This window comes from Artemia sp. Qi Xiang Cuo, chromosome 11 (assembly GCF_049724085.1).
Source record: "Artemia sp. Qi Xiang Cuo chromosome 11, ASM4972408v1, whole genome shotgun sequence".
In the NCBI taxonomy this organism is placed as follows: Eukaryota; Metazoa; Arthropoda; class Branchiopoda; order Anostraca; family Artemiidae; genus Artemia; species Artemia sp. Qi Xiang Cuo.
In genome coordinates, this window is record NC_142804.1 from 16,943,287 (window position 1) to 16,969,818 (window position 26,532).

Sequence of the window (26,532 nt, forward strand, 5' to 3'; positions counted from 1 at the left end):
TCAAAAATATTATTGTGTGAAAATTTTGCACTTTATAAAAAAAAAAGAACACGAGGTATATCTAAGTATAAGGAGTAAAGTCTAAGGAGTATGAAAAACTCCTAAGATTTAGGTATGAATCCAGTAGTTTAAAGTTCAAATATCTTAGTCTGAGAATTTTTGGAACTTAAGAAATAAGTAAAACCAGGAGGTAGATCTAAGTCTAAGGAGTAAAGTCTAAGGAGTATGAAAAACTCCTAAAATTTAGGTATGAATCCAGTCGTTAAAATTTCAAATATCTTAGTCTGAGAATATGTGGCACTTTAGAAAAAAATAAAAACAGGAGGTAGATTTAAGTCGAAGGAGTAAAGTCCAAGGAAAATGAAAAACTCCTAAAATATAGGTATGAATCCAACCGTGCAAAGGTCAATTATATTAGTATTTGAAATATTTTGCACATTCGAAAAACAAAATAACCGGAGGTAGATTTAAGTCTAAGGAGTAAAGTCTAAGGAGAATGAAAAACTCCGAAGATTTAGGTATGAATCCAGTCGTTTAAAGTTAAAATATCTTATTGTGAGAAAAATTATGCACTTGTGAAATAAAAAAGACCACGAGGTAGATCTAAGTCTAAAGAGTAAAGTCTATGGAGTATGAAAAACTCCTAAAATTTGGGTATGAACCAAGTCGTTTAACGTTCAAATATCTTAGTCTGAGAAATATTTGGCACTTGAGAAACAAATAAGACCAGGAGGTAGATCTAAGTCTAAGGAGTGAAGTCTAAGGAGTATGAAAAACCCTAAGATTTAGGTATGAAGCAAGTCGTTTAACGTTTAAATTCCTCAAACTGAGAATCCGGTGGTAGCGCAAGAGATAAATCAGACCAGCAGATAGATCTTAGCATAAGGAGTGTAGAGAGCTAAGTTTTTCTCCTGAACTATAGGTATGAAGTAAGTTGTTAGCGTTTAAATGCCTTACTCTGAAAAATAGGTGGCATTCAGAGGAATAAATCAGACGAGTAGATACACCTAAGACAGATCCAAATATCCAAGACAAAACAGGCAGGAATATGCCATCAAGATTAATGTTAGCATTAGAGCCACCAATTTACTGGACTAAACTTTGTCATAGGCTCTCAATCTTCAGGTTCTGAGCAAAGTAAAAATAAAATTTGCTTGGGTTAAAATAAAATCAATAGCCCAAAATTCTTACCGAAATTACTAAATTTATTATGTATATGAGATTAAAAAAAGCAGAATATGGTAAAGAAAATGGTCATTAAGACGACGAGGGTGGAAAAATGCCATCAAATTTAACATCAACACCAGAGCCACCTATTTCATACATAAGAATTTCAGCCGTTGCATCTTCTTCCTGTTTCTCAATCCAAAGAAGTAGCATTTCATATGCCTGCTGTTCCGCATCGCTGTATTTTGTTTCTAAATATTCCATCTGAAAGAAACAATAAAAATTAATAGTTGAATAATGAGTTGAATTTGGCTTCCTTACAAGTATTTTACTTACTTCGTTCTTAGGTCTTCCCACGCCGGTTGGTCTATAAGGCGACGAAAGTGTCTATGACACCCTCTTCAGCGCATTTGACCAAAGATCTTCAACAGACAACCTCGAAAGCGCAGCATTCTTCTCGGGATAGGACTAAAGAGTTCTTACTTCCCCCTAAAGGCGACCTAGCTCAGTCTCGGGATCATAGTGCGGATAGTCCAAAAAGCAAGACGAAGAGATCTATCTGTTTTTAGAAATCGTATTCAAAGACAGTCAGTAATTGTTTCAATAGAAATCGAATTGGGTCAAAAGCTTTTCGGAGTCGTATCAACGATTTCAAGTTTTTAAGGGGATTGAGCATCGGCACTGTTTCTGTTTTTCAGAAAAACAGAAACGGAAAGAATAGAAGAAGAAAAAAACAGAAACAGAATAAAAAACAGACGAAAAAGAAAAAACAGAACAGAAACAGAAATTGGTCCATCAAAACCAGGGGACTTGTTTCTACTTTCTGTTCTTTTTTTTTTTGTAAAATAGAAAACATCTGTTTTTTTTTCATTTGTCTTCCTCTTTTTTAAGATGTTGCACCCTGTAATCTGTACTGGGCAAGTTACATGCTGTAACTCCCAAGCATGCATAAAGAAACCACCTTGAAACCATCCCAAATCCACTATTCCATCTTATTTTTAATCAACTACATGCGCATACAACCCCGACTGCACAGGCGATTCTAGGACCTGGGCATAGCACAATTTCTTTCTTTCAACCTCAAGATGTTGAAAAATAGAGTGTGAAATAAAAGGAACAAACTCTTCTTTCAAATACAAAAGCACAACAGCATTGAATAAAATGGAAAACAAACGGAAGTTAAAACTTTGAACTTGTCACTTAGAAACAGTTTTGTTTCGAGTGTTCCATCAGTTTAGTGTTGGGCGATATTTAATATGATATTGATATATCGAAATATCAGACGAAATATCGATATCGAAACATATCGATATCGAAACATAAATATCAATATTGAAAACAATATTGGTAATTTTTTTCTCCATTTTCGGCTTCTTCTGACATCTAACGGTGAATGTCCAGCCGAAAAGATTCAACAGAAAAAAATAACCTTCGCTAATAGCCGAGAAGAAGAGGAATAACGCATTCAATCCAATGACTCATAAGTTCTGATACACAGCCTGCTCTCAAAATAAGTTTAGTGAGGGTGGACTCTAAAGTGTGGCTGAGAACCTCCGAAAGGCTTTGTGGGACAAAATACTTTCTAGGTTGTTCAGCCTTGGTCTTTCAGACCCGTCACACCTCGATCAAGGTTTCAAGAAAACGTATATCTCTGCTGAGTCATCAAATCCCTTTCGTACTCAGCTTTATAGATTATGAGCAAGTGTTTGATTCAGCCGGTAGAAAAGCTTTAGCGAAGGTCCTATCCTTGTATTATGTAGAAAATTCAGATTTTTTTACATGGCTAAATTTACTAAGTTGAAGCTTTCCGCTTTGTTAAAAACTAACAACACCCAAAGTTTTATACTAAAAGACTCAGAAGAACAGAAAAAAGTCCCTCCCCCGTTACATTTTATATTATTATTTATTCCAAATCTAGTAAACAAGAAAGCTCCAATTAAAACAAAGAATCAGAGGCAGCGCCATAGCACTGCCTAAGTAAAGAACGATGTTGGCACAATGTATTATTTATTCAGTTATTTTTTTTCTTGGCTTTATACCACGGCACTTCGTATCGAAGGAGTTGTCGTAGAAACTTCGAAAAGGGCTCATTTCGATTGGAAATTGGAGTGGCTTTTAATAGTTTCAAGTGATTGGAGGGCAACTAACCCCCCTTCCACGCCCACCATTTCCCGAAACACATCCAATCAAAATTTTGAGAGAGTAATTTTGTTCAGCGCAGTTGATTTCCAAATACAAAAATATATTTTTGAGGAGGTCGCTCCCCCACAACCCAAAACCACCAACACTTCGTATCTTGTCGTAGAAACTTCGAAAAGGGCTCATTCAATTGGAAATTGGAGTGGCTTGTGCCCTTTTTCATAGTCGAAAGTGATAGGAAGGAAACTAACACCCCTACCACGCCCACCATTTCCCGAATCACATCCAATCAAAACTTTGAGATAGCCATTTTGTTCAGCGCAGTTGATTTCCAAATAGAAAATGTGTTTTTGAGGAGGTTACTCCCCCAAAACCCTCAGGGCAAGGGTTTTAAGTATTGCCCTGGGGGCATATAAGAACGATGTCGGCACAATGTATGACTTATTATTTTTTTTCCTTTAGACCAGGGCACTTCGTATCGAAGAAGTTGTCGTAGAAACTTCGAAAAGGGCCCATTCAAGTAGAAATCGGAGAGGCTTGTGCCAATTTAATAGTCGAAAGTGAATGGAAGGCAACTAACCCCCCTTCCACACCCACCATTTCCCAAAACACATCCAATCAAATTTTGAGAGAGCCATTTTCTTCAGCGTAGTTGAATATAAAGAAATTATGACAGAAATTATGTTTTTTAGGAGGACACTCCCCCACAGCCCTCAGGGCAAGGGTTGTAAGTTATGCCCTGGGGGCATATAAGGTTTTTGATCGAAAGCGTTGTCATAGAAAATTAAAAAAAGGATCATTCGATTGGAAATTCAAAGGGTTAGTGCCCTTTTGAATAGACGAAAGTGATTGGAGGGCAACTAACCCCCCTCTCACGCCAACCTTTTCCCCAAACACATCCAATCAAAATTTTAAGATAGCCATTTTGTTCAACACAATTGAAAGTTCTGGAAATTAGGTCTTTGAGGATGACAACCCCCCCCCCCCCCCACAGCCCTCAGGGCAAGGGTTGTAAGTTATTCCCTGGGGACATATAAGGGTTTTATAGAACGCGTTGTCGTAGAAACTTCAAAAAGGGCTCATTCGATTGGAAATTGATATGGCTCGTGCCCTTTTTAATAGTCGAAAGTGATTGGAAGGCAACTAGCACCCCTTCCACGCTCACCATTTCCCCAAACTCATCAAATCAAAATTTTGAGACAGCCGTTTTGTTCCACGCAGTTTAAAGTTCACGAAATTACACCTTTGAGCAGGACACTCCCCCCACAGTCTTCAGGGAAAGGGTTATAAGTTATGCCCTGGGGGCATATAAGTTATTATTGAAATCTTTGTCGTAGAAACTTGTGGGCAACTAACCCCCCTCTAACGCCCACCTTTTCCCCAAACGCATCCAATCAATATTTTTAGATAGCCATTTTGTTCATCGTAGTTGATTTCCAGATAGAAATTACGTTTTTGAAGAGGCTCATTCGATTGGAAATTAAAGGTTTATTGCCTTTTTTAATAGTCAAAAGTGATTGGAGGTAAACTAACACCCCTCTCACGCCCACCTTTTCCCCAAACACATCCAATCAAAATTTTAATATAGCCATTTTGTTCAACGTAGTTGAAAGTTCTAGAAATTAGGTCTTTGAAGATGAGACCCCCCTCCACATCCCTCAGGGCAAGGGTTGTAAGTTATGCCCTTGGGACATGTAAGGTTTTTATAGAACGCATTGTCGTTCTTTAAAAATTTAAAAAGGGCTCATTCGATTGGAAATTGAAATGGCTAGTGCCCTTTTCAATTGTCGAAAGTGATTGGAAGGCAACTAACACCCCTTCCACGCCCACCATTTCCCCAAAAACATTCAATCAAAGTTTAGAGATAGCCATTTTGTTCAGCGTATTTGAAAGTTCTGGAAATTGATATAGAAAGTTGTTGTAGAAAAAAGGATTCAAGATTTCAAAAAGGGTTCATTTGATTGGAAATTGAAATTGCCCTTTTTAATAGTCCAAAGTACGTGAAGAGTAATTAACCCCCCTCTCACGTCCACCATTTCTCCAAAAACATTCAATCACAGTTTAGAGATAACCATTTTGTTCAACGTAGTGGAAAGTTCTGGAATTTAACTATTTCAGGATGACAACCCCCCAGAGCCCCCAGGGCAAAGGTTGTAAGTTATGCCCTGAGGGCATATAAGGTTTTGATAAACAGAATTGTCGTAAAAACTTCAAAAGGGGCTCATTTAATTGGAAATTGAGAGGGCTAGTGCCCTTTTTAATAGTTGAAAGTGATTGGAGGGTAACTAAACCCCCTCTCATGCCCAAACCCATGCCCTCACGTCCCCCAAACACATCTAATCAAAATTTTCAGATAGCTATTTTGTTCAACGTTGCAGAAAGTTCTGGAAATTAGGTCTTACCCCCCCCCCCCCCAGCCCTCAGGGCAAGGGTTGTAAGTTACGCCCAAGGGGAATAGAAGGTTTTTATTGGAATTGTAGCCGTAGAAGCTTCAAAAGCATTCATAATATTGGAAATTAAAAGGGCTAGAACCTTTTTTAATAGTTAAAAGTTATTGGATAGCGACTAGCTTCCGTGTCACATCCGCCATTTTCCCAGACACATTCAATCAAAATTTTGAGATACCCATTTTGTTTAACGTAGTTGGAAGTTCTGGAAATTAGGTCTTAGAGGATGAAAACCACCCTCACAGCCCTTAACCACCCTCACAGCCCTTAGGGTAAGGGTTGTAATTTATGCCCTGAGGGCATATAAGGTGTTTATAGAAAGCGTTGTCGTAGAAACTCAAAAAGGGCTCATTCGATTGGAAATCGAAAGGCCTAGTGCCCTTTTTAATAATCGAAAGTGATTGGAAGGCTTGACATTTTTATAATGAAGATCGTTGTGGGTATAATGTGCTATTTTTTGTTGTTGTTTAGACCAGGGCACTTCGTATCGAAGGAGTTGTCGTAGGAACTTCGAAAAGGGCTCATTCGATTGAAAATAGAAAGGGCTGATGCCCTTTTTAATAGTCGAAAGTGATTGGAGGGCAACTAATCCCCCTCCCACCCCCACCCTTCCATTTGCCCTTATGTTTAAAAAAAAAATTTTGCCTTAATATTAAATCAAAATGCACTGTGTTAATACTAATTCCCAATAAGGCATCTCAGCAGTATACCAAGAACGACTGAGGGTATTATGTTCAAACTTTCGGGCTACTTCTGCTCTTAAAATTTAACCAAATCAAAATAGCGTAAGTATATCCAAGCTATCAAAGAAAGTAAACAGATTTTATTGCGAATGGTATCAAGCTTTCCACTTCAGGTCAACTAGAGGAGATATAAAACTAAATTAAACACTACTATTTGTGTCCAGATTTTTAAAAGAAAATTGCTCAAAATTTTTCTCCAGCATACAAATAGCAGGCCAAACTATAAATTCTTAAAAAAACGAAAAGATTTAAAGTATTATTTTCATTTTCCCTGAAAAGGCTATGGCAACATAAAACTGAGATGAATTGATTTAAACAACTTTTTCCACAAAATAAGTTTTTCAACGGAAAGTAAAGAAATCCATTAAAACAAAAATTAACAAAACTAAAACCCAATAATACACCAAGCGAGGAACTACCACAAATCAGCATTGATAAATAAATAAAACCCAAAACGGACAAATATCACAATAATTAACCGAGTCAAACTCAAAACGAGCAGAAATTAACATAATTTGGGCTCAAAATCCCTACGCCTTCCCCAGGCCAGAACATAATTTGTGCTTTACTGAAAAAAATACAAATGAACGTGCATTGTCAGTTTAATATACATATACTGATATTTAGTAATCAAAATGTTAATATTGTTTGATTTATTAAAGTTATAAAAGTAAAAACATTAATATTTTGTATATATATATATATATATATATATATATATATATATATATATATATATATATATATATATATATATATATATATATATATATATATATATATATATATATATATATATATATATATATATATATATATATATATATATATATATATATATATATATATATATATATATATATATATATATTTATATATATACTTATATTAAATAAGTTAATTAGTAGTACACAATTAGCTCGCATCTGAATACAAATTCTAATATACTTGCCTAAAAATTTTAACTTGAAATAATATTCTTCATCATAACTCTGTTTAAGATTATTCTTTAACATTATTTAAAGAAATAAGAATTAGGTGATGAAATCAGGGGACCAAACCATGTACCACAGTAAACACAGACAGCCAAACAAAAACATAATATTGAATTTTATGACCCGAATATGTACAATATTTTATAGAAAAATAAACTAGTCGACACACTTGCGCTTCTTAGTCTACAGAGACAACGATATTCAATATTATTCCATTGTTGGGAATTAATCCATACTCTTAGAGTTCCTATACGAAGGTAAGATGTTAAGGGCCAAAGATGGTTTTTGACTAAGTGGCCTTAAAAATCAAATATTGAAGTTATCAATATGTCTTACAAATGCTCTAAATTTCGTTTACATTCACTAAAATTAATTTAAATTAAAATCGCTATCTTCCTTTAAATCTAAATGGCTTCATAAAAGTCTAGCAGGTTTTTCTCTTTACTGAGTTTTAGCCTTTCATCTACAAGGTTAAAGAACAAACTTCATCTTATTTGCGAAGGACCTATTTTGGGGGGCTCTCCCATAGGAAGGAATTTAAATTTAAGTTTCTGAAGATCGATGTTAAGTTTCTGATAATTTATTACACAGCTTATGGGAGCTGACCCCCTGGCCCTCCACGGACCAACCCACCCTTCCTCCCAAAAATTATTAACGATATTTTATTCCAAAACTTAGCTGACCCCTGGCCCTTCATGCCCCCCCTGAAAAAATATTAACGATATTTTATTCCAAACATATGGGAGCTGACCCCTGGTCCTCCATGCCCCCCCCCCCTAGAAAATAATAAATTCAGAGCTAGGTTGGTTTAATGTTAGACTTGAGCTGCTAATTTGTAAACTAGAATCTCAGGCGGTTTTAAAAATTAATGAATTTTCCGCGAATCGATTGTAAATTCAGCACATAGATACAAAATTGGCAGTACCTCATCTGGTTTGAAGTTTAGCCTTGAAGCAATTTTTCTCCATTCCGTAGCAATTCTTGGCGCAAGTAACTTCATATCTTCACTAGTGCACATAGTTACTGCAGCGGGGAGAGTTTCTTCCGCGTTCGACCCTGAAATAGAACATTAATTTAATTCGAGGGTATTCTTATAAAGCTCGGCTTGGGAGGCATGTAGAGTTTTGGGTGATGATTACCCTATCCCCATGGATGCCATTGTGATCCAGCGCCAAGGACCTGAAATTACGTGACCCCTTGTAGAGTTATTTCTAGCGGCAGGTAGAAGACCTTCTATTAAAGATTTAAGCAATAACTTCAAAAAAAAGTACACGGGCAATTTGTCTGCTTAATTTTTCTAATATTGATGTCTGATTTAAATTCTTTAAATTCAGAATCTGGACTTCATAATTTGGCTAAGGAAATCAGATAGGGGAAATACGGACGCACACAAGCAAGGGTGATTTGGGACCCGGTTACCCCCCTCTCCCCGTAAGAAAAAATCCAGATTTCCCTGAACTTCTGAGAATTTCTTATTTAAGTTTTTAAAGATTTTTTTTATTGCCTAACGGGGAACTTTTATTTGACTTTTTATTCCGTTCTTTCTATACCTTTTTATTCCGTACTTTCTATACCGTTATCCAATAAGCCTAAATGTTTTGTCTTGAAAGACAAAGCACAAAAAGAGTTGTTTCGCCATCATTCCCTCGCATCTTATTCGTTATCAACATAGCTAATCATATTTTCGCCCTCCACAGAGTTTAACTTTGTCTTAGCTTTCCCAATGTAATTCCACTAGCATTTGGGATCAATTATTAAGAGGTCTTACTAGCCAGAGCCAGTCAAAACACAAACTATTTAATGGTAAGCTCAAACGCGCTTAAAGTCAGGGCTTCCAGCCTAAGAAAATCGTTCCTTGGCCTTATTAAGTTACTGTTTATTCATAGTAGGAAGATTCTACAAGAGACTTTTTCAGTCCTACTTTTACATCCACGTAGACCATTTCTTTCATAAAGTAAAGGGCACAAATTAGAACTCTTTGACGTATCAGGTTCTTATTTAAAATTCACCCAGCACTATGGTCATATCCAGGGAGGGAGGGGTATCCCTTCTGACCCCCCCCCCTCATTTTGTCCAACTCATACAAAGGTAGAAAAGGCACACGTAAACAAATCTTTGTTCCCAGATCTCTTGTTAGTCACTAATCTATTGCAGTCAATGTGATTTAAGTTTTGCAACCCCACCCCCACCCCACCCCCGTAAAAAGTTTAAATATGGCCCTGACGAAGATTACCCAAATATTTTTCCATACGGTTCAGGAGAACATTTTAATAGCATGTCTAAACTTTCCATTAAGAAAACATAGGGGGAGGTCTTTACGATAAAACACTATATCTCCTTTACAGGCACGTAAGCTGGTATTTATTTCAGGGAGGAACAATATTTTACGGGGCGCCTTGGGCAAATCATAAACAGCATTGCAATTAAGGGGAGTAGACCAGATGGTCATCCCTCCTCTGTGTAAGTGGCCACTTTTTAAAGTGGAAAAGGAATGAAAAAAGGCTTTTAAATTGCAACATTGATTACTTCACCTGTAATTTTTCAAATACAAGTGCAAAATAAAAGAAACAAAAAAATTGAATTTTAAAAACTCAAGAAGAGTAAAAAAATTGACAAAAAGAAAATAAATGCTATAAACATCAAAGTTAGAAGTAATTTTTAAATTGCTTATGAAATGCAAATTAAAATAAAACAGAAAAAAAAAAATCAAAACGGCAAACTGAAAAATTGATAAAAACATTCAAGAAACTTATACAACCCTAAATGAGAATAAGGTGGAGAAAAATTGAATCAAAGATCAAGAGCTGCGACACTGCATTGTTGACTGCATAAAATTACCAAAAGTAATTTAAATTACTATAAAAAAAAATACTAAAAGTGAACAACAGATAAAAGTTAAATATTTGACGCATAAATGATAAATGAAAAAAAAAACTACATTTCGAGATTAATAAACATCGAGGAAAAAATTGTCTTTCTAAACTCTGCTCGGAATATTTTCCTTCCGCAATCTAGATTTCAACTTAAATACAGATATACAAAACATAAATGACTCTAAAACCTAGCTAAATCATCACGAGAACTTATAAATAACGTCCTCTTTTGAAACAAAATTTGGAAGGCATGGATCGGAATTGGGTCGAGATTATGAAACTTTCAATTAATGTCTTCTTATTCATATTCAAACATTGGAAATCATAATAAAAAGAAATTAAACTAGCACCGTACAGTTTTTAATTAATGTCATGGGTTTTCAGCTTGACTTGCTTTACCCCTTTTTGATATACCATCAAATTCAAATACAAAAATGCATCAAAACCGGTTCCTTGGGACGAATAGTCGTTAAACACAAACTGTCACAATTAAGCTAGGTCCTGACTTTTCTCATTCAGAAAAAAAGAAAACAAATAATACATTGTGCCCACAACTTTCTTTTCTTAGGCAGCGCTATTGCGCTCCCTATGGTTCAAACATTGGAAATAATAATAAAAAAAAAAAAGAAACGATCACAGTACAGTTTTCAATTAATGTTATTGGTTTTCAGCTAGACTTACTTTACCTCTTTTTGATACACCATCAAATTTAAATACAAAACTGCACCAAAACCGGTTCCATGGGACGAATAGTCGTTAAACACAAACTGTCACAATTAAGCTAGGTCCTGAATTTTCTTATTAAAAAAAACAAAACAATACATTGTGCCCACATCGTTCTTTGCTTAGGCAGCGCTATTGCGCTCCCTATGGTTCAAACATTGGAAATAATAATACAAAAAAAAAACGACCACAGTACAGTTTTCAATTAATTTTATTGGTTTTCAGCTAGACTTACTTTACCCCTTTTTGATACACCATCAAATTTAAATACAAAACTGCACCAAAACCGGTTCCATGGGACGAATATTCGTTAAACACAAACTGTCACAATTAAGCTAGGTCCTGAATTTTCTTATTAAAAAAAAAAAACAATACATTGTGCCCACATCGTTATTTGCTTAGGCAGCGCTATTGCGCTCCATATGGTTCAAACATTGGAAATAATAATAATAAAAAAACACGACCACAGTACAGTTTTCAATTAATTTTATTGGTTTTCAGCTAGACTTACTTTACCCCTTTTTGATACACCATCAAATTTAAATACAAAACTGCATCAAAACCGGTTCCATGGGACGAATATTCGTTAAACACAAACTGTCACAATTAAGCTAGGTCCTGACTTTTCTTATTAAAAAAAACAATACATTGTGCCCAAATCGTTCTTTGCTTAGGCAGTGCTATTGCGCTCCCTATGATTCAAACATTGGAAATAATAATAATAATAAAAAAAACGAGCACAGTACAGTTTTCAATTAATGTTATTGGTTTTCAGCTAGACTTACTTTACCCCTTTTTGATACAACATCAAATTTAAATGCAAAAATGCATCAAAACTGGTTCCATGGGACGAATATTCGTTAAACACAAACTGTCACAATTAAGCTAGGTCCTGACTTTCCTTATTCGGAAAAAAATACATTGTGCCCACATCGTTCTTTGCTGAGGCAGTGCTATTGCGCTCCCTATGATTCAAACATTGGAAATAATAATAATAATTAAAAAAAACGAGCACAGTACAGTTTTCAATTAATGTTATTGGTTTTCAGCTAGACTTACTTTACCCCTTTTTGATATACCATCAAATTCAAAATACAAAAATGCATCAAAACAGGTTCCATGGGACGAATAGTCGGTAAACACAAACTGTCACAATTAAGCTAGGTCCTGACTTTTCTTATTCGGAAAAAAAAACATTGTGCCCACATCGTTCTTTGCTTAGGCAGTGCTATTGCGCTCCCTATGATTCAAACATTGGAAATAATAATAATAATAAAAAAAACGAGCACAGTACAGTTTTCAATTAATGTTATTGGTTTTCAGCTAGACTTACTTTACCCCTTTTTGATACACCATCAAATTTAAATACAAAAATGCATCAAAACTGGTTCCATGGGACGAATAGTCGTTAAACACAAACTGTCAGAATTAAGCTAGGTCCTGACTTTTCTTATTAAAAAAAACAATACATTGTGCCCACATCGTTCTTTGCTTAGGCAGCGCTATTGCGCTCCCTATTGTTCAAACATTGGAAATAAAAATACTAAAAAAAAACCACCACAGTACAGTTTTCAATTAATGTTATTGGTTTTCAGCTAGACTTACTTTACCCCTTTTTGATACACCATCAAATTTAAATACAAAAATGCACCAAAACCGGTTCCATGGGGCGAATAGTCGTTAAATTACAAACTGTCACAATTAAGCTACGCCCTGACTTTTCTTATTCGAAAAAAAAAAATACATTGCGCCCACATCGTTCTTTGCTGAGGCAGTGCTATTGCGCTCCCTATGATTCAAACATTGGAAATAATAATAATAATAATAATAAAAAAAACGAGCAGAGTACAGTTTTCAATTAATGTTATTGGTTTTCAGCTAGACTTACTTTACCCCTTTTTGATACACCATCAAATTTAAATACTAAAATGCATCAAAACCGGTTCCATGTGACGAATAGACGTTAAATTACAAAATGTCACAATTAAGCTAAGTCCTGAGTTTTCTTATTCGGAATAGTAAAAATCATCACGAGAACTTATAAATAACGTCCTCTTTTGAAACAAAATTTGGAAGGCATGGATCGGAATTTGGTCAATATTATTAAACTTCAAATTAATGTCTTCTTATTCATATTCAAACATTGGAAATAATAATAATAATAATAAAACGAAACTAGCACCGTACAGTTTTCAATTAATGTTATTGGTTTTCAGCTAGACTTACTTTACCCCTTTTTGATACACCATCAAATTTAAATACTAAAGTGCATCAAAACCGGTTCCATGAGACGAATAGTCCTTAAATTACAAAATGTCACAATTAAGCTATGTCCTGAGTTTTCTTATTCAGAATAGTAAAAATCATCACGAGAACTTATAAATAACGTCCTCATTTGAAACAAAATTTGGAAGGCATGGATCGGAATTTGGTCAAGATTATGAAACTTCCAATTAATGTCTTCTTATTCATATTCAAACATTAGAAATAATAATAATAAAAAAAAACGAAACTAGCACCGTACAGTTTTCAATTAGAGGTTATTGGTTTTCAGCTAGACTTACTTTACCCCTTTTTGATACACCATTAAATTTAAAAACTAAAATGCATCAAAACCGGTTCCATGAGACGAATAGTCGTTAAATTCCAAAATGTCACAATTAAGCTAAGTCCTGACTTTTCTTATTCGGAATTGTAAAAATCATCACGAGAACTTATAAATAACGTCCTCTTTTGAAACAAAATTCGGAAGGCATGGATCGGAATTTGGTCGAGATTATGAAACTTCCAATTAATGTCTTCTTATTAATATTCAAAAATTGGAAATAATAAAAATAAAAAAAAAAACGAAACTAGCACCGTACAGTTTTCAATTAATGTTATTGGTTTTCAGCTAGACTTACTTTACCCCTTTTTGATACACCATTAAATTTAAATACTAAAATGTATCAAAACCGGTTCCATGAGACGAATAGTCGTTAAATTACAAAATGTCACAATTAAGCTAAGTCCTGACTTTTCTTATTCGGAATTGTAAAAATCATCACGAGAACTTATAAATAACGTCCTCTTTTGAAACAAAATTCGGAAGGCATGGATCGGAATTTGGTCAATATTATGAAACTTCCAATTAATGTCTTATTATTCATATTAAAACATTGGAAATAATAATAATAAAAAAAAACGAAACTAGCACCGTACAGTTTTCAAGTAATGTTATTGGTTTTCAGCTAGACTTACTTTACCCCTTTTTGATACCCCATTAAACTTAAATACTAAAGTGCATCAAAACCGTTTCCATGGGACGAATAGTCGTTAAATTACAAATTGTCACAATTAAGCTAGGTCCTGACTTTTCTTATTCGGAATAGTAAAAATCATCACGAGAACTTATAAATAACGTCCTCATTTGAAACAAAATTTGGAAGGCATGGATCGGAATTTGGTCGAGATTATGAAACTTCCAATTAATGTCTTCTTATTCATATTCAAACATTGGAAATAATAATAATAAAAAAAAAAAGAAACTAGCACCGTACAGTTTTCAATTAATGTTATTGGTTTTCAGCTAGACTTACTTTACCCCTTTTTGATACACCATCAAATTTAAACACTAAAATGCATCAACACTGGTTCCATGGGACGAATAGTCGTTAAACACAAACTGTCACAATTAAGCTAGGTCCTGACTTTTCTTATTCGAAAAAAAAAAATACATTGCGCCCACATCGTTCTTTGCTGAGGCAGTGCTATTGCGCTCCCTATGATTCAAACATTGGAAATAATAATAATAATAATAATAAAAAACAGGCACAGTACAGTTTTCAATTAATGTTATTGGTTTTCAGCTAGACTTACTTTACCCCTTTTTGATACACCATCAAATTTAAATACAAAAATGCATCAAAACCGGTTCCATGGGACGAATAGTCGTTAAACACAAACTGTCACAATTAAGCTAGGTCCAGACTTTTCTTATTCGGAAAAAAAGAAAACAAATAATACATTGTGCCCACAACGTTCTTTACTTAGGCAGCGCAAAAGCGCTGCCTAAGTAAAGAACGCTGGAAATAATAATAATAAAAAAACAAAACTAGCACAGTACAGTTTTCAATTAATGTTATAGTTTTCAGCTAGACTTGCTTAACCCCTTTTTGATACACCATCAAATTTAAATACAAAAATGCATCAAAACTGGTTCCATGGGACGAATAATCGTTAAATTACAAACTGTCACAATTAAGTTAGGTCCTGACTTATCTTATTGGGAATAGTAAAAAGAAGAAATATTACCTTCATCTTTCATACCCTCTTCTTTCATCTCATCCCCACCATCCTCCACTTCCTCCACATTCTCTTGTTTTATATTTGAAGCTGCCGTCTGAACCTCTTTTTGGCCCTCTTTCGACACTTTTTCAACAAATACTTCCATGTATTCAGGCAAGGAGTTAGAACCCTTCAAATTGCTTTGGAAAATTTGTGGACACCTCAGACGCAACAAACGGAGGCCGCGCCAAATAAAGTTTTCGTTGTTTATCTGCCTGACAAATGAGATATATTCTAAGCTGACACACGTTATGACTTAAGTAAAATAAAAACTGATTTTTTGGCTTAAATTTTATTTTCCATTAAATAAAAAAAGAATCGACGAGGCAGAACATAATTTATTTCGGGCAAAACGAAATCTACTAGAAACATAACCACATACACTTTAGAACTTTAGGGGAAGACAGATGTTTTCTTCGAGTGGACTATTTTTGGAGCATCCCATCCCCCATTTTCCATGCATACCCATCTAATGAAAAAACTTAGGACAAGCAAACGGGGAAATTTTCAATAAGTAACATCAGAAAAAAGGCAGGCATTTCGACCGAGACCTCTGTTCAGCCGTCGTCGATAAAAAAAGGTGATTTTCAGGTTTCCTCTGGTTCACGATTTTTTCAATTCTTGTTCAACCTCTGTGGTCTGAGAGATTATTTACATGCACAATCGTCAGGTAGTAAACAGGTTTCTAGTAGAAAATAGGTTCACAAAATTTACCTCTGTCAGACACCTAACCAGCCATATTGTAATAAAATCCCGAAATAACTGAAAATTACCAGTTTGCGATTCCCTCTCCCGCTGTTTTCGGTGACAGACAAAAGATATCCCAAATGTGGCAGTATTCACCACACATAGCCACACAACAGTTGTAATTATCACCTAAAGTACGTGCAACCGACATGGGATACTGATTGATTATATTTTTGCCGTTAATATGTTTGGAATGAGGCTAATATGCTTTTTGTGTAATATGTTCGGTATGTTTGTTTAAACAGTTAAAGGCTGTATGATGTAATCTGTAAGATTAAGAACCTAAATATTACCTCCGCCAAAATTACTTCATTACCCAAAATTAATACAATCATTTGACGATGCATATCTCCACATACACTACAAAAATAGAGGGCGGCAAAAGTAGAGGGTGGAGGTAAATAAGTATAAGATATGAAGGGTGTGTATGTAATCTTACATTTTAATCTCAACATATTTCCGTAATAAGAGTGTTGTTATCCCCTCAGTACCCAGATTGTATTCATTCCTTAGGCTTAATTCATTCCTAAAACTCAAGGGAGGTAATCCCCCCCCCAAACTAACCTAAGGAATCTCGCTAAAAAAATAAATAATAAGAACCCTGGCCTTAAAATTACACGTTTGAGACTATTTTTTGAGTCGGGATGTGAAGCTACCCCGCTAGCTTAAAAGACCAGAATTTTAATTATAGTTCCAAGTTCATTTGGATCAAAGTTAAAATTTTATGAATACAGACAAATTCTTTATAGTTTATCTACTTTTTGTATTATTTATAATTATAACAATGTTTTATTAATTATAAAATAGCCAGGGTTAGGTTATGGACAACACCAGGAAATTTCCCAAGGGAGCTTTGTTTTTACCCATATTTAAATGGGAAATTTTACACAAAGAACTAAATGGGAATTCATTCTTCAATTTTTATGCATTTTTTAAAATGTCTTATTTCCAAATGTTACAGTTACAGAAATTCTTCCATGAGATCTTCTTTGTTTCTTTATTTCTTTTTTAAGATGTTTTAGACCTTCCAAATGTGGGTCCCAGTCACCTAAGTCACGTGTTCTCATTTCGATTCTCAGTAGCCTTCATGCCATTTTTCTTCTTTGGTTGAATTCCAAAGTCTACCAATAGTCTATTTGCTCTCTTTCTTCCACTGCTGTCAGTAGGGCAGCTTGAACGAAAGCACAGAAGCAAACACACACAAAAAGTAAATTCTAATTATATTACAATTTTTAAGAGTATTAAGTACAGAATATTATAAATAACAATATGAATACTGAACGGTTTATATGACGTGTTGAAAATGCACACAATGTACTTGAATACACAAATTAGTGCTTTTCAACAATTTGCGAAACTTTGTTCATTTGGTTGAATCTCCGCAATCGTATTACGAATATTTATATTGTGAATGCACTTTTAAAACTCTTGTATTTGTCAACAAACAATCCGAAGAAATACCTAACTGCCCCTCTGCATGATGTAAAAAAAGGCGTTTGTTGTGTAGTTTCAGACGTGCTAATTTGTCCATCAAGGTTTAAGCGGAACTCCTTAAACACTTCTTATCAACTCTTTAATGTTTATATTCTTTTTCATTATTTACTAACTAAATAAAATCAATATTGTTTATCTTCTTCTTTCTTTGTTTGTTTATTTTTGTAGATTATGTGGTTTCTTTAGTTAATTGAGCCACTGCAGACAGGTCATTTGACCTAGTAGTGGCTATGTTAAGGAGTCTATCTATCTGTCCATATAAATACCAATTATTTACTATTCTGCCAGTATTTGTACTTTTTTATTCACACTGGGCTTCGTTTATTTCCGTCACCCAGTATTACCTTTATAGATTCAGGCGGGACAATGTATAGTTTTTTTTTTAAATTCCACCTCCTCTCCTCTCGGTGACGTAATAATCTTTTTCACATAATTTCAAAACTTTAATGTCACCTACACTAATTTAAAAACGTCATTTAATTTTTAAATTGGGTATCCAAACAATATTGATGAAAACAAATTTTTATGTCTTAAATTCTAATGAGATTAAAAAAAAATCGTATCATATCTGTTTTAAAGCTAAACTTTTTGACAATTTCTTATTTTAATTGATGTTTGAGAGGAGGCTATAACGTTAAAACGTGAAATAAAACATTCCACTGATTGTTTTGCTTTTTTCATGACTTTTTGTAGTATTTAATCATAATCTCAAGTCCGTCGAGAGACTACCAAGTTGGAGAAAAGAAAAGGCCTTTCCCCTAGTTATCCCTTAATGTTAGTATCGCGGTGGACTTTGTACTAAGGAGCACGACAAACACTATAGTGGAGCAAAGAATTAAATAAGGAAGTAAAACTCTCTTACACTTAGGTTATGCTGATGATTTGAGCCTCCTAGATGAAAATGTTAGTAAAAAAGAATGAATTTTTGGAGATTTTGAGAGTTCAGGGTACAAGAATAGATTTGGAAACTAATGTTAAGAAGACTAAGACGATAAGACTGGGAATAGGTGAAGGTGAAGAGGAAATTAATGTTAAGAAGACTAAGTCGTTAAGACTGGGAATAAGTGAAGGTGAAGAGGGAATGTGAAGAGATGAGGAGGTAATAAGTGAAAGTGAAGAGGAAATTAATGTTAAGAAGTCTAAGTCGATAAGACTGGGAATAAGTGAAGGTGAAGAGGTAATGTGAAGAGGTGACGAGGTAATAAGTGAAGGTGAAGAGGAAATTAATGTTAAGAAGACTCAGTCGATAAGACTGGGAATAAGTGAAGGTGAAGAGGTGAATAGGTAATAAGTGAAGGTGAAGAGGAAATTAGTGTTAAGAAGACTCAGTCGATAAGACTGGGAATAAGTGAAGGTAAAGAGGTAATTCGAAGAGGTGAAGAGGTAATAAGTGAAGGTGAAGAGGAAATTAATGTTAAGACGACTAAGTCGATAAGACTGGGAATAAGTGAAGGTGAAGAGGTAATGTGAAGAGATGAAGAGGTAATAAGTGAAGGTGAAGAGGATATGAATGTTAAGAAGACTCAATCGATAAGACTGGGAATAAGTAAAGCTGAAGAGGTAATGTGAAGAGGTGAAGAGGTAATAAGTGAAGGTGAAGAGGAAATTAATGTTAAGAAGACTAAGTCGATAAGACTGGGAATAAGTGAAGGTGAAGAGGGAATGTGAAGAGATAAAGAGGTAATAAGTGAAGGTGAAGAGGAAATTAATGTTAAGAAGAATCAGTCGATAAGACTGGGAATAAGTGAAGGTGAAGAGGTACCGTGAAGAGGTAATTAGTGAAGGTGAAGAGGGAATTAATTTAAGAAGACTCAGTCGATAAGACTGGGAATAAGTGAAGGTGAAGAGGTAATGTGAAGAGATGAAGGTGAAGAGGAAATAAGTAAAGGTGAAGAGGAAATTAATGTTAAGAAGACTCAGTCGATAAGACTGGGAATAAGTGAAGGTGAAGAGGTAATGTGAAGAGATGAAGAGGTAATAAGTGAAGGTGAAGAGAAAATTAATGTTAAGAAGACTCAGTCGGTAAGACTGGGAATAAGTGATGGGGAAGAGGTAATGTTGGGAAAGGAGAAAATCGATCAAGTAGATAACTTCAATTACTTAGGTAGTATTATTGATAAAAAATGGTGATTGCAGTAGAAATGTTAAAAGTAGAATAGCCAAGACTCAGGGTGTGTTTTAAGTTGAAAAAAGTTTGGAAGCGCGAACACAAGTCTGCGAGCCAAGATTATAATATTGGACGCTACAGCGATGACAGTGGCCAAGTATGGTTCTGAACTGTGGTTGCTCCGAAAGACGGGAGAGGATTTTTTAGATATTTTCCAGACTATTTGCCAAAGGATTGTTGTGGGTACCCGTCTGATTGACCGTATTTAAGTAAGTAAGCTGTACTAAAAATGTAGTTGAACCCCACTTTCAAGGGCTACAATGAGAGAAAGGTTGAAATGGATAGGACATCTTCTGTGGATGAAGGACAATCGATTGTCAACCGATTGTCCTTGGCGGCCAACCATCTTGGAACACACGAACAGCAGATCGTCCACAAAAGAGGTGGGAGGATATCCCAAGGAAGATTTAGAGGAAATGAAATTACTTCTTAGGAAAATGTAAAGAGGGAGGCTTTGTATACGTTGGAATGGAAGAGTGGCATGCGTAGCTGTGTCGGCCTCTAGCGGCTTGGTGTTGTATTGAGTCCATTGATTGTTAACAAGGGAGGTTTGTTGGCTTATGGCGTAATACCACCTTGGCGTTGAATTCATTTACATTAGTCTGTATATACAAAATGGCTTCGTACATTGAGAGAGGCAGTCTGCCTGTCTTTGGAGTTATCAAGCGACCGTAGATAGGTGATCTATGTCAGCATACGCAACTTGTTCAAACAGAATTTTAACCATTTTAGCTCCCTATTTAGCAGCTCTCAGGCAGAGAATGATATAGAGAAAAAAGTTTGAACAAGTATCAGGAGAGGATGTGTATCAACCGGCCTTCGAAAATTGTAAAATTCGTCTTTAACTCAATCAGCAATCAGTATTACAACTATTTAGGCTAAATGTAAATTGTTTACAGCATTTCCTGCTCCTTCGGAAGGCAACCGCTAATTTCAATATAGCATTAACCCTCCTAACCCTTTTTCTTGTTTTATTTTTTGACCTATCTTCCATCTGCAATGTTTTTAATCACTAACAATCAAAATGACAAGATGCACAAACTACTAATGCACAACTCTATTCTCTTTTTAGGTCTGTACACAAACACTTATTTCAATGTAGGAGTGGAGGATAAATCACGCAAATCAAAAGACAATATAGGTTATGCGGTGCGTGCCTGGTTCCACAATAATCCGATGGAAAAAGTGAACCTTAAATAATATGTTCTTTGAATATACCAGCCCTTTAATGCCTTTAAAAATAGTCCTTTAATGCCCACAAACATCACCCAAGAAAATATAGGACCCATAAAAATAGAGAGAAAAAAAAACATTCAAGTTCTCAACCCGTTATTTTAACTAAGCCGTGACGAAGAAAAATCACCTAAGGACAAAAAAGTGGTACAAAAAGGATTTGAGCTCATTTTTTAGTTATTTTACTTCATAATTGTATAAACAATATTTTTTTAGAAATCATAGAAGTACCTTCCATAATGCATATCCTTTGGGCCTAATTTACTGGTATAAAGCGAAGAGCATGCGCTGCTGTGTTGGCCTCAGACGGCACGATAACACAATGAATTGTCATTAGATGAATATCAAATTCAACAACAAAGGGTAAATTTTTCGTTGATCAAACTGTTGACATATAGACAAAGTATGCATAATGCTGAATGACCTTTTTTATGCTGTGGTCAAATATAATAATAATCATTTTTGCCAGAAATGAGATTAACCCCCCGCCCCTATATATGCAAGTCCAAGGCCTATACTTGAACATTAGGGGGCGGGGGTCAATTTTATTTCTTATGTAAATGAGAGGTAAGTTTAAACTTTCCCCCACCCCCTAATGTGCAAATATATACCCTGAATTGGTATAGGCCTATATAGGAATGGGAGGTAAAATTCATTCCAACAAAAATTATTATTATATTTGGAAAGAGCATAAAAAAGGCATCGAGTGGTATGTTTACTTTATTCGTATGTAAATAATATGAATAACGAAAAATTTACCCTACAAAGAACCAATGTACTTACTTCTTCGGGTTAGTTACTGGTAAATCTAATTCCTTAATAGCTTCCGAGAAGAAATTTTCCACCTGAGGTAAAGAATCCTCCATATTAGACGGTTCATCCAAAGAAGCATTCCAGATACTGTTCAGATGGTCACTATTTAAAAGGAACTTAAGATTAGAAGAATCAACACAACTTGAGCATACACACAGACGAGCTTTCATAACTAAGTTGTCTCATTCATTTTTCTATCAAGATGATTACAAGATAAATTTGAGTTAATAGGAGTGAATTACTCCTAATGACACACGACCGGATACAAGCAAAACAAAAAGGCAGCATTGACATTTCAATCTTTCTTGGAAAGTGTTAATACTTTTAAAGCAAGGCAACGCTGTTTCCCGTTCCCATAAATAAAGAAAGAAATATATTCAGATGTGAGTGAAAATATTCAGCAAGAGTGAGTAAAATAAAAAACTGAAAAAATTCATTTTTTCAGATAGACTCGTCTATTGTCAATGCATGAACACACACGCAAACAAAAAGAAAATGGCGAATACTTCAAAACAGCGGAATGGAAAATTATAAATAATTATGAATCCAGAATTGGCTATGAAAGAGAAACAATAATTAGCCAAATGAAACAAAAAGCTAAATAGTCTTCAAAAAGCTAAATAACGGGTTTAAAAGCGATTCTAACGTCCAATAAAATAAAATAAGGCACAACGAGTTAAAGTAAATCAGCAAACTTTTCCGCAAATATAAACATTCTTTAATCCAGGGATCATTGTCAGTTTTAATTAGAAAATAAATAAATAAAACAAAAAAAAAAGCAAAATGTTAACTAGTCCTTTCCAAATTCAAGAAGATAATTATCATTATTTTGGGGTTCGGTATTTAGTTCTTTAGATTCTAACACATTCTAAATATGTCACTAGCAAAGTGGAATAAATCCAATATATTAAAAATCATATAAAATAGCAATCCATCATTTTTGCATCGAAACCATTTCAAGATAAACTGGAGTTAACTACTTTTATTGGCACGCAACCGGATACAACTAACACGAAAGCAAACATAAAGGAAGCAATTGCCATGCAACTTTCACGAGAAACAGCTGAATATTTTTTTTTTAGGCAGTGCAACACTGCTTTGAAATTGACAAAATAAAAGAGAATAAGATATTGAGAAATCGGGGGGAAACCATAGGGTAAAAAATAAGAAAACTTAGTGTATAGAACTTAATGCATAATGCCAAATTGGCAATTATGTACTCCTGAATTTTCCTTATATTTCGTCAATTTTTTCTCTTTTTCGAATATTTTCTCAGCTATTAAATACATTTCCCTTGTTTATTCTGTATGTTTAGTTTTACTACCCATCACAGCGAAGCAAGTCACAAGACAGAATAGAAAAAAGGAAGAGAACGAAAAACACAATAAAACAAATTATTGATACATTAATGATACAAATGATAAATACTGAAGGACATTTAGAAAACTACTTTTAAAATTTAAGCGTCTTTAGTACGTCTCATTTCTTTGGCATACAGCATTCAGGGAGCTAGCAAACCCAAATTTGCCCCTTAGTAACACAGTGGTAACCCAGGACGAGTTCGTAAAACAGTGATAGTAGTGCTTTTTTCTTAGTATATTAGGTCTTACTAGGATTAAAGTACTGAAATTTATTTACCTTCCAATATCCGTTTTCCCCTCTCTTACTGCCTGTCTGAGTTTATCCACAGACGATATTTTAGCCTTCTTTGGAGGTGGTACCCCATCTTTTGGCTTTTTCTGATTTGGTTTTTCAAATTTTGGACAACCCACATTTTTCCATTGATTCCAAAGCTCCTCTCTCTATATATAAATAAAATTGCAACAAAATAAAAGCATCAAAAGCTAATATCTAAAAAATAAAACATAAGAAAGAAAATATTTTAATTCAATTTATATAGGGGGATAATATTAGCCTGATTTTTAGAAGTTGCTTGGCCTTTCTTCATAGGATACTGGAGGAAGGGAGGGGGAGTGTCTTTCAACTAGAGATCAGAATCTTTACAACATTTTTTCTGCCTAGAATCCATGTTGGCAATGACTTGGCCGTAACTGATGATGGCCGTTCCTGTCAACACAATGAAAATGTTTCATATGTTGTATAAAACATTGTTCCCATAAGCAGTGATAGCAACGACAATGTAATGAAGTACCATTCTCTACACACATATCAGGAAATGTGGTCTCTAAGAGGAAATTTTGCTAAGGTTTTATTTTCCCTTGATATGGATTCGTGCCCCCCCCCCCAGAAAGCTATGGAATAAAGAGGCCCATTCCTCCATGATTTAGATATACAGGTGCGTCAATTACCGCCGTCTCTCTTCGATTTCTTTACCCTCAGGTTTTGAAAAATACCTTATTTTTGGTATGCTCCTTGAAAAAATCGAAAAAGCACCAAAATTACCCCCCCCCCACCCACAGATTTTGAAAGATACATTTAACTTTCCTTCCACATCCTAATGAGTTCCAAGAACCATATACCCCTACCATCTAAGACATACACATGCATGTTCAAGTTCAAGTTCAATATGGGTTTTAATTCAAAGAAAAAAAATATATAAAAATACACTTAACTCAATTCCTTTTGCATTGATGCACGTTTGGGCCCGTAATAATTGCATACTCTACCTGTCCTATCCATTTTCCACCCCGAACCGCCATCAAATAACAATAAATTTAACACAACTTCTCCTCCGCTCACACCCCTTGAAGTATCAAACTAAAATATAATAAATAATAATAATATCAAAAAAAAAATTATAAGCATAATAATAATAAAATAAATCTAGTAAATAAATATTTAATCTTTTAGATACTTTTTTACATTCTTTTTAAAGGAGCCGAGAGACCTATATGACTTCAGTTCTTGCGGAAGTGCATTCCACTCTCTAGCACACGCAATTCTAGAAGAAAATTCCGACCTAGCTGTCGGTGTCGGGGTTATATAAATGTCTGATGAAGATCGTGTATTTAAACTATGGATTTGTGATGCTAGTGTGAATAAGCCTTTAAAAGGTAATAGGAGTGTTCCTGAAAAATATTTAAAACAAAAAACGGTGCAAGATAGTCTGTAAAGTGATGCCATTGATAGTCTGTTCGGTGCTGGGCCTAAAATTTGAAGTGCTTTGTTGTGAAGTGAGTTTAGTCTCTGTAAATGTGTCTTGAAATTAGATTGCCAAACTGTAGAACAATATTGAATGTGAGGCTTGATAACTGCATTGTAAATCAGGATCAGTATTTTTTTAGGGAAATGGTGACTGAGTTTTCTCAAGATTCCAAGGTTCCTTGAAAGCTTCGTCTTGACACTTGCTATGTCGTGTCAGAACGAGAGGTTTTCGTCGATTAAAATCCCTAGGTATCGAACGTGTCCTTTTTCTGGTCTGTTGATAAGTCCACGAGAGGTTTTAATATCGATCACATTCAGAGCCAGCGAATCTATACGTGAAAAAAATAAAACACTCGATTTGTAAATGTTGATGACTAGACGATTTGCGTCCAATCCACAGGTACGTTTCTTCAAGAATGTCTGGAAGCTTCGTTTTGACAGACTTGATGTTCCATTCTGAACTTGCCATAAATGAATCATCCGCAAATGCCATTAGTTCGTCCTCGGCTTCTACTATAGACCCCGGCGTCGTTTGTGGGTGACATAGTTTGCAGCAAAAAGGGCTACGACTTGCAGGAGTCAGTACTTGCTGAAGATCAATTACGTGAACAAGAAACAATACCGGTCCCAATTTAGAGCCCTGTGGCACCCCGCAGTTAACTACAACATCATTTGTATGATCATTTCCTGTGTACATACGACGATTTTGTAGGTAAGACTTAAACCAATCGGACTTGGCCACGAGCTTCAATATGATCCAGCGTTCTTAGTAGTATTTTGTGGTGCATGCTATCTAACGCTTTCGTTATATCTAGAAGCACAGCTGCAGGAAAAGCACCCGAGTCTAGGATTCTGTTTACGAACAAACCTAGTGAAGTAAGGGCGTCTTCGATTGAGTGGTCAGCCCTAAACCCGAATTGGCGGCTGTTAAAAAAGCCTTTGGCCTCTAAATATTGGTAAAGCTGGTTTTTCATTGGCGTTTTAAAGACTTTCGAGAAAACTGATAAGATTGAGATTGGTCCATAATTTTCTGTGTCTGTATGACTTCCACCTTTGTGAAGAGGTATTATCTTTATGGTACAAGATAGATCATAAATAAAGACGGCAATTTACCAAAAATACGCGTTTAATGGTTAAGAAGAATTGTTTGCTATCTGCTGCAACTTCTTTTACGTAATTAAAGTTATATCTATATATACACGTCCTGCGGATGAAGAATGACAGATTGCCAAATATTGTCCTTTTCGGCCAACCGTCTAGGGCTAAACGAAAAGCAGGTCGTCCGTAGTTGGGGTGGGAGGATGTCGTAAAGAAAGATTTAAGGGAAATGGGAACTTCCTGGGAGGGTGTAAAGAGTAAGATGGAGGAGCGTGCACAGCTGTGTTGGCCTCAGGCGGCTTGGTGCTGCGGTAAGTTGTTAGTAGTAGTAGTAGTATATATACGGCAAAGTTTTTCTCCATAAGATAAGTTCAGAGACTCTTCCCAAAAACAACGGCCTAGATAAGCACATTTTTTCCATAAGTAGCCTACATTCATGAATAGAACAAAGTAGTGCTCAAT

General features: G+C 35.0%; 1 protein-coding gene across 1 annotated transcript in view; it reads right to left on the reverse strand.

Annotated features, from left to right (window-relative positions):
* Positions 1-1,187: 1,187 nt before the first annotated feature.
* Positions 1,188-26,532, reverse strand: part of Hpr1 (THO complex 1-like protein Hpr1) — an 81,653-nt gene continuing 56,308 nt past the window's right edge. The window contains exons 8-12 of the mRNA XM_089096340.1: positions 23,506-23,669; positions 21,838-21,969; positions 15,381-15,628; positions 8,417-8,547; positions 1,188-1,431 (exon numbers count right to left, since the gene is read on the reverse strand). Coding sequence (XP_088952466.1) covers positions 1,258-1,431; positions 8,417-8,547; positions 15,381-15,628; positions 21,838-21,969; positions 23,506-23,669 — 849 coding nt within the window. The 3' untranslated portion in view covers positions 1,188-1,257. The remainder of the gene's footprint in view (positions 1,432-8,416; positions 8,548-15,380; positions 15,629-21,837; positions 21,970-23,505; positions 23,670-26,532) is intronic.